The sequence below is a fragment of the Sciurus vulgaris genome (genome assembly GCF_902686455.1).
Source record: "Sciurus vulgaris genome assembly, chromosome: 14".
In the NCBI taxonomy this organism is placed as follows: domain Eukaryota; kingdom Metazoa; phylum Chordata; class Mammalia; order Rodentia; family Sciuridae; genus Sciurus; species Sciurus vulgaris.
The window spans coordinates 13,594,131-13,607,623 of NC_136475.1; the positions used below are offsets into that span (position 1 = coordinate 13,594,131).

Consider the following 13,493-nt stretch of genomic DNA (forward strand, 5'->3'; position numbering starts at 1 on the left):
TCTCCACGTGGGCTCCCCAGGCCGCTGAAGCTGGGAACCAGCCAGAAATGCACATTCTCAGGCCTTCACTCAGGCGGCTCCGGTGGGGCCAGCAGGTCTCTGGGTGACGTCTGTGCGCATTTAGCTTTGAGAACACTGACTGGAGAGGACTCAGTGAAGACACCCGATTCTTTCTGCTCTTTCTGATCCACTCATCTTTCACCCTCTGGCTATTGAGTTTCACAATTTCCCCTGTTCTCAGGATGAGACTTGATGACAGTAACATCAATTAAATAAATGGTGGTTTGGGGAAACCCTGGCCAAGGAACAGGATAGGGTAACAGACACTTCAGATGAATCTGGAATCACTTCCATTTGGTTTTAGAATTGGCCTTCGAATAAATACAGCTTTCAAAGTGCAGAGTCTGTCCTCACCTCTCTCCAGTCCAGTGTACGCTGCCTCACGTCACCTGGCTTGGGGCAGTGCCGGCTGCCCGGCCTTCCTGCCTTCATCCCGACCCCCTGCAGGAGCAGAGGCGGGCCAGCCTCTGCTCAGGTCACCCCCGTGAGTCCCCTCTCACTCCAAGAGAAACCACAGCTTTAAGTAAGTTCAAGGCCCTGCAGGTCACCCCTTCTGTCTCTCACCTCGTCTATTTAGTTAGCAACTGTCCATCCACGGACGTTGCCCCCCTTCTCGGCTTCATGGCACTTCCCACCGGGTGGAACACTAGGTCCTTGACTTGGTTTCAGGTTTGTTTTCCTGGCAGGAACCTGAGCCCCACCCGCCACCCTCCTGAACCCCCCGAGCACCTAGCCCAGGGCTGCCTGTAGTAATGAGCCACCACCGTTCGCTGGGTCCGTGAAAGACCCAGATGCTCATTAGGGGACCATGCACCCTGTGGTGGTGAGAGCTCTGGCCCACTGATCTGGGTAGGTTTTACCCTGCTTCACCGTGGATGGTCAGACCGTGTGAGGCTGGGCACAGGAAGTGCTCTGGCTGTCTTTGCCCCACCTAGCAATGATCTTGAATCCAGCAGGGCTCCTTCCTATCTGGTTGAATTTGAACCTTGAGCCCTACAGGCCTGAACTCCCAGCCATCACAACCAATTAGCTATCCCTGAGCTACACCCCAGCCCCTCTTGATGCCCCCAACACCTTTGGAAGGAGACAAGGGATTCTTTTTGCTGGCTAAACTGAGAGCATAGAATATGAAAGAAATCATTCATCTTAAAAAACTTTTTCTTAATTTCTCAATGTAAAGAATATAAGCAGATTTACTGAGCTACAAGCAAGTTATTGTCACTATACTTCTGGAGCTCAGAAGTTAATCAAATCATTTCAGAATATTCTAGAAGACTTTAGTGCTAGAGCAAAATGGGTAATAGCCACATAGTAGGAGTGCTGGAAATTAAAGACACCCAATATTTGCTACTAGGCCACACTTATCTTGTCACCCCCAACCTCAAGCATGGGGGTGACATCCTGCACAAGGGGACATTGTGACTCCCATCCTCACAGGACCCAGGTGCGAGTTCTAGCATGTCATGGAGTAAAGTGCTCAAGTTAATGATCTGCTTCGGAGTTTAGGGTGGCTTCCTACAGACCTCTGAATTCTTCTGCCACAGCCTCTGAGACCTCAGAAACCCAAGTTCCTGTCAATCAGCAGAGCGGTCTTGGAGAAGCGGCAGGTGGGGACGAGGGCAAGGAGACATTCTGACTCTGTCCCATCAGCAGGAAGCAGGTTGGGTGTGCACACTGCGGAGGGAGGGAGGGGTCATTGGTCACTTTGGGCAGGGGAAGCCCTCAGGTGGGGAGGTCTCACAGGCAGTTAGAGGCTGTCCTGGGATTTTATTTAAATTAATCAATTATGTCTTTTAGCCAAGTTTTTTTTTAAGAGACATGGTCTTGCTATGTTGCTCAGGCTGGCCTCCCACTCCTGGGCTCAAGGAATTCTCCCAACTCAGCATCCTGTGACCGCACGTGCATACCGCAGCACCTGGCTCACAAGGGACATTTTAAAGGTAAGGGTAGGAAAAGCAGAAATTATTTAAGTTAGGATAAAATTTGACTACAAAATTTGGAAATGTGTCCCGTCACAGTAATGAACTGAGTAAGAATTCTTCACACAGACCCCCCCACCCCAATCCATGGACAAAAGTTAGGGGCTTCTCAAACTCCTCAATATTATGGCACAGAAATGCTTACACGTGCTGATTCCAGGGCATCGGAATTTTTGTGTTATTTAGATTCATCTTCTCCCGAAAGAAGACAGAAGTACGATGGTATGCACCGTGCCCCTGGCTTGGTCAGTCTTGTTTGCAGCAGAAATGTCTATCGGAAGAGCACCCCATCACCTTCTGACAGGCCAGAGCCGACTCACCCCACAAGGTGCTGTGGGAGATAAGGCAAGAGGGAAAGAGAAGACATCGCCAGTTAGTATGGTTTCCCAGGTGATTCTTCATCCATGTCACCTCTTTTCTGAACAAATACCACCTGTGGGTCAGGGTCCACTTTCTCCTTAAGGCAGTTTTAATTTTTTGGCCAATGCTGGTAACACCTCTTTACCAAGGGCCTGTGCAGTGCGGGAAACTCTGCCAGAGCTTCACTTATGTTCTTGGAGGGCTGGGGGTCCTAGAGAGTAGGAACATTGTCCCCATTTTTCAGACAAGAGAAGTGAGGCTCAGGGAAGACATGAAGGGCGTGACGTCTTGAACATCTTTATGTGTCAGGGTTAGGCCAGGCCTCTTCCAGACTGGAGCCCCAGGAGAGGGAAGCCTGGGACTCTGAGCTCCATCACCTGCTCCCAGTTCACGTGACAGGTTGTGCGACACCCCCAACCCCCCAGGATACCTCCCCCAGCTGTGAGTCATTCTGGCTCCCACTCAGTCGGCACCTTACTTAATTACCTCCTAATTGTTTTCTGTGTTTGTTGTGTTTCTCTAATTAGACCTGAAGCTCTGAGGACAAAAATCTCTGCTTAACTACTTTTTGTAACCCCTACCACTGGACCCAGAGGAGTTATGAGTAAACATGTGCCGACAAGGAGAAGAACCCAGACTGCATAAGGCAGGCAGGCAGGCAGGCTGCCACCTTCTCCATGATTTGAATGTTTTTATGGAGAAATCAGTAGTGAGGTTCTTCAACTAGTGGGCAAACTTTATTTCTGTGCCTTCCATGTGCCGGAGCCCAGGCAATAAGGATGAACAGATCCCTACCCCTGCCTTTGTTCCACTTCCGCTTCCGGTCTGGTGGGCAGAAAACCCAAAGGAAAGTGCCCCCACCCAGGAGGAACTACGATAGATGCTGGACAGAAGACAGGAGAGGGCCAGCCAGGGAGGCAGCAACCCGGCTGCAGGGTAGGGACCCAGGCATCACGGTGGGTGGGATGACCCTGGAAAGATGGACAGAAGACAAAGCAGTTCAGCCAACTCCACAACTATGGCTTGTAGAGGACTCAGACACGTCCTTCAGGCCTAAAATCTCTCTTTTAAGATAGCCCAGGGACATCCTGGGCAGGGTCTGTAACCTGCCACCTTTGGGGAAGAAGGTCCTCTGTGTTCTTGGAATTGTCCCTTCTCCTACTGGAACCAGATTTCAACAGCTGGTGCCCTCATTCCAGCACGTTCCCAGCTCTAGAGTCAGCTCAGCGAGAGATTTCTGGCCTCTTTGAGATTTTGTTTTTCTCTTTTGGCAGCACTGGGGATTGAACTTGCCTCGCCTCGCACATGCTAGGCAAGGGCTCTACCACCGCTGAGCTACCTCCCCAGGTCCTGGCATCTTTGGGAAGAACCCTGGGAAGCCCAGGTATGGAAATGTGAGAGCTGAAGTGGTGATTCTGCGCAGGAAGGGAGGAAGCGGACAGTGGAGAGGAGGGCGCTGGGGCATTTCATCCCTGAGGCCTGGGCGAGTCCTTCCAGCAAGAGGCTGTCCCAGTCTTCTCTCAGGAATACTGGGCACCCTGAGAGTTTCCCCGATTCCTCTTTTCAGCTTAAAAATAGTCCAAGTTGGGCTTTCACAACCTGTAACCAAGAATCCTAATGTAACCTAATAGAACTGAACTGAAAAGGTAATATTCAGCCTCCTTATCTATTAAACACCGCTATGAAACCCACCTTCCCTCCACCAGCTCCTCCCCTCGTTTCAAAGAAGCAATATTCCGAAATTACAAAGGAGAAAGTCAACTTAATAGTGAGGGACACTGTGAAGGAGCTGTTATTCCACCAGAGTAATGATGGGTCCTTGGTGGAGAAGGTTTACAGTGAGGTTAGACACAAGGTGGAGGCTTGGGATGAATCTTTCATTCTTGACACAGACAGGGACCTCACGCTGTTAAGCTGGTCCCCCTGGAGATGTTTCAATCTTTTTTAGGAGAAGTACAATCAAGTACAAATTTCAAAGGAATAAATTTTGAAATTCTCCTGCAGTTTTCGTAGAAGATCCAAAAATGGTCTGACTTTTGTTAAAGCGTAAGTGACTCAATGAAAAGTCATATTAAAACCAAGGTCTTGCTGAGTATCCCATAATCTTCACTGAATGTTTATTAACAATGCTTATAATTGTCCACATGTGTCCTTTACAGCTCAGAAGCATCTCAAGGACCTGAGATTCACCCCAAGAATATAACCACTGAAAGAATGAGACCTCTATCTCCAAGGTTCCTTGGGAGAGTAGACTCCTTACTGATCCGCAGCAGCAAACGGGCACAGCTGGCCTGGTCTCGTTTACACCGACTGACCCTCTGTACTCTGATTCTTGAGACCCTGCTCCCTTTGGTTACTTGCTTTGGTTGACTTTCGGGATCACTAATTCTGGAGGTCACCGGTTAACAATCTCCCACCATCTCTGTAGGTGACAGCTGACACACGGGTCATGATGATAAGATCGTCTGTGTTACTTTTCAAAGACTTGAAAACCGTTTTGTCAAAACCAACTGCTTCCGCACTTGGGTCTGCACAGGTGACTCATGGTGACCCCAATGTCAGAGGGCAGAAACTCTACCTGAGCATAATACCCCTATTTTCTGAACACGCATCACATGACGACACCATGAAGATTAATTACATGTGTTCAGACCACTGATGACTTCATCGCCAATCACCAATCTTTCACTTTTGGGACCCACGTAATTATTTATAATATACTTTTTGTGAAATGACAAAAATTCTTTGGTAAGATTTTGCTCACTGTTGAAGTTTAGTAGTTTTTATAGCTTCGTGTTCAAAGATTACTTTCAACTTGTAGTAAAGGTTTTATGGAATAAACCAAAGGCTTAAAATAAGAAGAAAAATGTCTGCACCTTATGAAGTCATTCACCAAAAAAGGTAATCATCGTTTTTGTGAGATTTTTACTTTTTGATGCTTCTCCTTTCTACTTAACATCCATATTCATGTACGATAACATAATGATCTTGCTCATAAGTATCTGTGAGCTCCTCGTGGGCTGTTGAGTACAGCTGCATGTCTTCGTGAGGGGCTGAACACACGATTGTGAGGCTTCCTGAATCAGGCCGAGCCTTAGTTCACAGGCATGGAAACATCAAATTGCTGCGGTTTACCTCATTCATGTTTTGTTTTTTCTGAGCAGTCAATGAGCTTAGTGCTAAGGAAGGAAAATAATGTCCCAACTGGCTTTGCCACTCATCTTCAAGGAAACCACTGACACCGCCTCATCCACTCCTTTCCTTTTCCAAACTCTTGGATAACTGTGCACTTTTGTACAACCAAGTGACAGAGGTCAAAGACGGATTTTTCGATGAGTTTCATAACCAGCATGTCCAGGGCCCTTCTGGTGGGTGAGGTGTCCCCACCAATGGCACTGGATCCTGGAAGTCTTGGAGACGTGCAGCTTTCTCCCCGGTGCACAAATGAGTCATCGAGGATTAAGAAGGTCACCGTGTCTGAGATCACACCCAAACTCCAGAGCCTGTGTTCCGAACCACCCACACACAGTCTCAGCTCATCTTTTATAAAAAGCATTTTTTTTTTTCACTATGAATAGCATGTGCATCACACTTGCGAAGCATGAGGAAGTGGACCCTCGTTTTGGACCCACCTCCCAGCTTCAGTTAGAGGTCATTGCCATTACCTCAGCTCCCACCTAGCACATGCCCTGTCACCACAGCATCCTGCTGACATCTGCCCCACTTCACCTGCTGGGTTCAGTGCTGTCCACGAAAGGCAGACTCGCTTCTAGGGATGGATCTGTTTGCGTGTGTCATGTAAGCCTGGCCTATGCCCAGAAACACATACGTAAACTCTAGAAACGATTTCAACACTTCTGTCTCCTAACAGATCCCTCCACCTCTCCAGGAATCTTCTTGTCACATGGGCCACTCTGTCCTCATGACAATCCCTTCCTGATGGATCATCAGCATCTCCCTGCGTGAGAGGAGGGCTCTAGTTGCAGAGCAGAGTATAAACGCTACTTAATCAGTACTCACCCATCCTTTGGGATGAGACTTAAATTCTAGGCGCTACATCAGGTCTTCTGACTATACTAAACCAAGTTAGCCCAAGCTTTCTGCTCTGGTCTCCTCATGCCATCCCCGCGCCCCCCCCAGAGACTCAGAGTACCAGCCAGGTTCCAGGTGTCCACCTGGCTTGGGCACTCACTGGATGAATGACTTGGGACAAGTTACTTAACCTGAGTGCTGATTCTCTCAGTATCTACCCCAGGGTTACCCCGAGGACTGAACACATTTTCTTATTTGGCGCTGGGGGCTGAACCCAGGGATTCACACAGCTGAGCATGTGCTCTCCCATCGAGCAACCAGCTATGCCCCCAGCCCCTTGGATGAGTTCTCATTTTAAAATATCTACGACAGTACTTGACACAGAGTGGGAGCTCTTGTTGCTACCTCAAGACAATAATCCGATCCAACGATCGTTTGACTTCCCCAATGTGTGAACACAGATGTTCAGAAAATACTTCCCAACAGTTTTATTAGGAATGAGCATGTTTTAGTCAGCTTTTTTTGGGCTGCTGTGACTAAAAGACCCAACCTGAATGACTTTAGAATAGGAAAAGTTTATTTAAGGGCTCACGGTTTCAGAGGTCCGAGTCCACAGACGGCCAGCTCCACTCCTCAGGACTCCAGGTGAGGCCGAACAGCATGGCAGAAGAGTGTGGCAGAGGGAAGCAGCTCGCATGATGACCAGGAAGCAGAGAGAGACTCCATTTGCCAGATACAAATACAGACCCCGAAGTCATGCCCCCAAGGTCCCACCACCTCCAGCCACACCCAACCGCCTCATTACCACTCGTGAATCCCTCTCAGGGGATTACTGCACTGACTGGATTAAGGCTCTCACGACCCAGCCATTTCTCCTCCGAACCTTCTTGCATTGTCTCACACTGAGCTTCTGGGGGACACCTCACATTCAAACCATAACAGGCATTTAAAACAAAGGTAGCCGGGGTACCTGAGAAGGCCAAGAATCAGGGGCTGGGAAATGACTGTTGCCTGCCCTGCAGGGACCTGTGGACAAATGCGCCTGTCCCCAAACTGCGGAAAGGGCCAAGGGTGAGCCTGGGTGTGCTCCCATCCTCTTCCTCGGCTGCCTCGCATCAATGTTTTCCACTCGCCAGTTCCTAGACTGTGGTCGCATCAGAGCAGATGGCCCAATACTTTTAAAGTCAGTCGTACTTGTCACAAAATGGCAGGAGGGGCTGGGAGGACAGATAATAAACCCAAGCTGGAGTGAGGAAATTGAGACTCAGGGTAGAACCCCGGGAAGAACTGGAAGAAGGTGTATTTCCTTCTGACAGCACGAGAAAGGGCCTGCACTTCCTCTCCTGCCAGGTCGATATCTGACGTCCAGGCCACCTGGGGTTGGCTCTTCCTCCCTCCTCCGACTGTACCCTGGCAAGCCTCTCCCCGCCTGAGCCTTTGTCTCCTTCCCACCGTGTATCCCTGTATATCCCTCCTGGACACCCTGGCCCGTTCCAAATCCCCCTTTCATGGGACAACCTCCCCACTGTCGGCAGCCTGACCCTCTTCCAAGTCCCAGCCTCTCCTTTCCAAGCTCTTCAGGCGTTTGAGGAGGCCACCCCTCCAGTGTGGCCTCCACCCAGGGTTTCTTCCAGGGTTCTCAGCTTTCGCGTCCCCCGGGGCCTGCTGGACCTCACATTTAACACCTGTACTCCCTCCCCTCAATCAGGTAGCCCATCTGTCCAGGTGAGCTCTGTGCCCACCCTCCCTCCTGGCCGCTGCCTGGCCTGCTCCTTCAGTATTACAACATACAACAGCCTCCTGCTGGGTCTCATTTCCTCTGTCCCCGCTGCTCCTGCAACAGCTCAGTTAGCCTCCTGAAGCAGACTGTCAAACCTTTCCCAGGAGCTCTGGGTTTAGGAGATTTACCTCACAGGGAGGCAAGACTTAACAAGGCTCAGACGCTTCTGTTGCATTAAAAACACTATGATCCAGCTGGGCGCGGTGGCGCACGCCTGTAATCCCAGCGGCTCGGGAGGCTGAGGCAGGAGGACCGTGAGTTCTAAAGCCAGCCTCAGCAAAAGCGAGGCGCTAAGCAACTCAGTGAGACCCTGTCTCTAAATAAAATAGGGCTGGGGATGTGGCTCAGTGGTTGAATGCCCCTGAGTTCAAATATATATGTCTACATTTTAAAAGGGGTCATCTTGCTAAAATAAAGTTTGAATCCACTGTTCTAGTATCATTTCATTACTATTACATACATATATAAATATAAATATATATATAATATAGAATATATATAAATAAAATATATGTACAATTTTTTTTGAAAAAGGATCTTCTGCTAAATACAGATTGAAACTATCATTCTAGTCTCAACTCATCGTATTCTCTCAGAGGGGAAAAAAACCAGTTCAGTGGTTTCCAACTGGCAGTAGTGACGTGTGGCATCTCAGGCGTCCACACACCCGCCTGCCTCAGCATCCTCTCAGTCGCCTCTCCGCTGAGCCCCTCCCTCCCCAGCACCCCAGGCCTGCCAGCCCTCAGCTCCCAGCACATCCCAGCTTCCTTCCTCTCCCTGCCTCTCCATCACGGTGTCACCCTCCTTCAAGGGCTGGTCTCCTCTCCCTCCTGGTTTTATCATAACAACGCCTGTGCCTTTTCTCCTCCAGACAGTACTGCCGCCCGCTCACCAGGCATGGCCAGGGCTCAGCGGGCGCTCCACCAAGGCTGACAACCACACACCATCCGCGCCACCTCCACACACACACCACACGGGGGCAGCACTCATCTCTTCTCTTGTCAAAGTGGTGAGAGACACGATCCAATGGGGGAGGCTAAATCACCAGGACCGGCCAAACTTGCCGCGGTTCATGTTGTCACCTCAGAATGACTGTTGTAGAGCAAGGAGCACAGAAGACGTTTCCACAATTACATCTGAGATGAAGAATGTTGGGTACCAGAGGATGATGATCCTTACCGCATTTTCTGTCATTATTGGGCAGGAATGGTCTGATACGTACACACGTATCTCAGAACTTATCCAACGTTTCCTAAAACACTGATGAAGACATCGGTACTGTACAATTCTCCATATAAAGGAAAATTAAGGGTCTCTCTCTCTGTCTCCCTTTTTCTCTGCGTGATATTGGAGATGGAGCCCAGGGTCTGCTCATGCTCGGCAGGGATCTACCACTGAACTACATCCATCGTCCAAGGATCAGTCTTACTTAAACCAATTGCATTGAAGCAGCTTTAAAAGTAGCCCACTCAAGAACACATGCAAAATCGCGTCAAGGTTAAAATGCAAGTTTCTTCATTTAAGGGACTTAGGAATTCTTGAGCAAATTCCTCAGTTTAACAGCCATGACTGAGGAGTCCAGCTCCTGGCCAAACGCCTGCGTGTGATCGCTGAGGTCTGGCTGCAACCAATGACACACGTCCTTGAAGCGCTGTCGCCTGCACCTGACTGGTGGTCAGCCAGGGACGCAGCCTGCCCGCCCATCCCATGGGCCTTGGCGCAGTGGCCCTCCTAGCCCAGGCGTCTTAATGAGGACCCTGCCTCTGTCCTCTTGGCCAAGATGTTCCTCAGCCACCTTTGCTGAGGCCTCTAGGGGGAGGATCTTGAAGATGCTCTTTCACATTTTGCTGATCTCAAATGAAATCCAAAATTGATCCAATAAAGAAACTACGTATATTATGATTTGGATCTTAAAATGTCCCCAAGGCCCATATGCTAAGCTTGGTTGCCACCCTATGGCAGTGGAACCTTTGGGGTGGGGGGCTAGATGAAGGAAGTTGGATCATTGTGGGAGTGCCCTTAAAGGGACTAGTGGAACCCTGGCCTCTTTCTCTCTTTCTGCTTCCTAGTCACTGTGAGGTGAGTGGTTTTGGTCCACCTCACTCTCTGCCATTGTGTTCTGCCCTGTCCTAGGCCTGGAGCAACAGGACCAAAGTGATCATGGACCCAAACCATAAGCCAAAATAAACATTTCCTCTTTTTAAGTTTATCTCAGGTATTTTGTCACAGTGGCAGAAAGCTGACAAATATATGACAATCTCTCTCTCTCTCTCTGTGGAATATCATCCAATCTGAAGAAGATTCAGTCATTTGACAGAACAAGGATGAACTTAGAGGATATTATGTTAAGTGAAATAAGTCAGGCACAGGAAGACCAATACTGTACCATCGAATTTTGCTATGGAACCTAAAAACGCCAAACTCTGAGAGGCAGAAGAATAGAAGAGTGATTACCAAATGCAGGGAAAACGGGAAGATGTTAATCAAAGGGTAAAAAATAGCAGTTATGAGGGATAAGTCTAGGAATCTAATGTACAATATGATGATTAATAATATTGTATGTCATACTAGCAATCTGGCATGAGAAGGGATTTTAGGTGCTCTTTCCACAGAAAAAAAGGGAGCTATTTGAGACCATGGGTATGTTAATTTGCTTCACTATAGGAACCACTTTACTATGTTACCAAAGCACCACATCTTACACCTGAAATATATGTAATAAAAGATTATTTTTAAAACCCTCCAAATGAAACTGATTCAAAATGGGTTTAGCCTTTGGTTCCGTCTCTCAGTGAATGATTAAGGCTCTCCTGTGACCTTCAAGTGGCTGCTGTGGTCGCCCGCCTTCGACTGGCAGCTCAGCTCTCTCCAGCCTGGCAGAGCTCCTGGCACAGGTGCCTAACTCACCTCACTCTTCTGAATATCACTCTCACCTCTAGATTTCAAACGACCGCTGCAGCAACTGCTGTGTAGGAAAACAAGAGAACCAGGCAGAATGAGCTCCAGTCTAGGCCTAGCATTAAATCAGCGATGGTCTGGCTCTGGTAGGCTGCTTCATCTTTGAAACAGCCTTTTCATCTGCAAAATGAGGTAACCCGACTAGATTTTGCTGAATGCTCCTTTCAAGTCTCATATGCCAAGATTTTATGAATTATGCTTCTTCGAACTATCTTTTGAAAAAGTTTAAGTAGAAGAATGAAGTGAACATCCTTTTTAAACTTATTAATTTATTAACTGACAACTTTACAAAGCAGCATTTAAAAATAAATCATCTCACAACTCAAAGAAAGTTCTGCCAGTGCTGCCCTCACTGGCCAGCAGAGGCTGACCATGTTCTGCCCCGTGCCAGGCCCGAGTTCAGGCTCTCCTTGCCCTTCCGGGAAAGACCTTCAGCGCTTCTTCCAGGTAAACTTTCTCCGGGCTCCCTCTTGGCCTGGCTTCTTCCGTTCCCTGACACGAGGATCAGGAGTAAGGAGTCCGGCTGCAGCAGGAAGAGAGAAGCCTTTATGAGCCATGGAAAACACAGGCTGACTAGCAGAACAGTAGGCGAACCGCGTGGGTTTACAGGAACGCTTGTCAGAACAACCCACAGGAAAGCAAGCAGACCCATAAATTTACCCTTGTAAAAAACCTCATGATGGCAGTCTGCCTTCGTTCTCCTGGGATATTTTTTCAATTTCTACAACAAACAGCAGTGATGCTGAGTCTGCTTTGCTTATCCTGTCAGAATTATGACTCCTTTTTGGTTTTTAAGCTTGCTCAACTTAGATGAAGCTGCTCTCCGTGGGCACTTGCTATTCACCCCAAGGCCTTACCCCACCCGCTTGTTAGTGCTGAGGAGAGAGTCTCAATGGAGGCAGGAGGTGAGCACGGTGAGGTGTGAGGAAGCACATGGACACCACACCTGAGCAGGTATGTGAACAAACCCATGCGTACAAACAGGACTTGCCAAACATGAGGAAAGAACTGTGTGTTACGATAATTTCTATAAAAATTATATTCCTTGGTACTTTGTTTCAGAACCTAAATAACAATTTTTAGAGTTGTACTCTGAGCATAAGCAGTTTATTCTAGAAGGATAAAGTCAGCTTAAATTGGAAGCAGCCTCTCCCCTAATCATCAGGAACAATTATGTATCCAGGCAATCACTGAGTTACTCTCAGCAAATGGTCCACACAGAAGCGCCCAGCAGTGGCTGGAGCCAAGGCATGTGAGCAAAAAACACGGATTCCCAGAAGACCACCATGAGAACGCTTGTAAGCTGCTTTTGTAAATGAAGAAACAGACCAAAGTTTTTCTTTCATCTTTTTGCTCTTTCAACACTAGAACTTCTCTTCATTTTATATAAAGCTTAGATATTTTATCAGTGGTCTTTTAATGGCTAAAGAAAACTTAAATCATTTATTATGTACCCAACAAGCCTTTGCACTTACTTGTACTTAAAGGGCACACATAGAATATTTTGGACAAAATACAGATCAAGTCGAAATTCTAAGTAATGATGCTTTATTACTTTCAGATATGTAAAGGAGTCCAAAGTAGTAGAACAGCTAAGCCAAGTATTATCCAATGATTTCACAGTAGTAGATAATGAGAAGATAATGCATTTATATAATGCAAGTTGTTTACAAGCAAATAGATTTTCAAAATACAAAAAATTAAGTAGCCTAAGCCACAGGCTGTGCCTATCCTGGATCCCAGGGGCTGATACTGGAAGGCAGGGAGCTGGCAGATCATAAGCCGGAGAGGGGCTGTGAACCACGGTGCTGGGCAACTCACACGGGCTGTGTAGCTGGCCACGGTGCATAGCACCGCCGTCCTCTCGTAATGCAGAGAACCTTTGGCTCAAACCTCCCAGATTTATTATAGATGTTCAGGTAGCACCCAATGGAAGAAGCAAGTGTCCATCCTTCTCCCCACAGTGCAGATTCTTGTATTCAAGCTCAAGTGAAGGGGCCACACCGAGTGGAGTAAAAAAAAAAAAAAAAATCACAAATCTCCCTTAATCTTGGAGAGAAATACCTAAGGTGCTTTATCATTAACCAAGCAATTATTACGAATTACAAATTTCTATGATAAATTAAAATAAGCAATCTGTCTCAAAATGCAACTGAACCCAGTGCTTGTTAAACTGGACTAAAGTTTACACCTTAAGGTCAAAGTAAACCTCCCTCGTCCTTGGGACTGGATAATTTAGCAGGCATCATATGGAGTGTGTCCCCCTTTTCTTGTTCTAATTCAAGTTCACTTTGTAGAAATCAAACCCGAATAATACTGTACAA

General features: G+C 47.7%; 1 protein-coding gene across 1 annotated transcript in view; it reads right to left on the reverse strand.

Annotated features, from left to right (window-relative positions):
* Positions 1-11,418: 11,418 nt before the first annotated feature.
* Positions 11,419-13,493, reverse strand: part of MRPS9 (mitochondrial ribosomal protein S9) — an 86,796-nt gene continuing 84,721 nt past the window's right edge. The window contains exon 11 of the mRNA XM_079110712.1: positions 11,419-11,692. Within this exon, the coding sequence (XP_078966838.1) occupies positions 11,601-11,692 (92 nt within the window). The 3' untranslated portion in view covers positions 11,419-11,600. The remainder of the gene's footprint in view (positions 11,693-13,493) is intronic.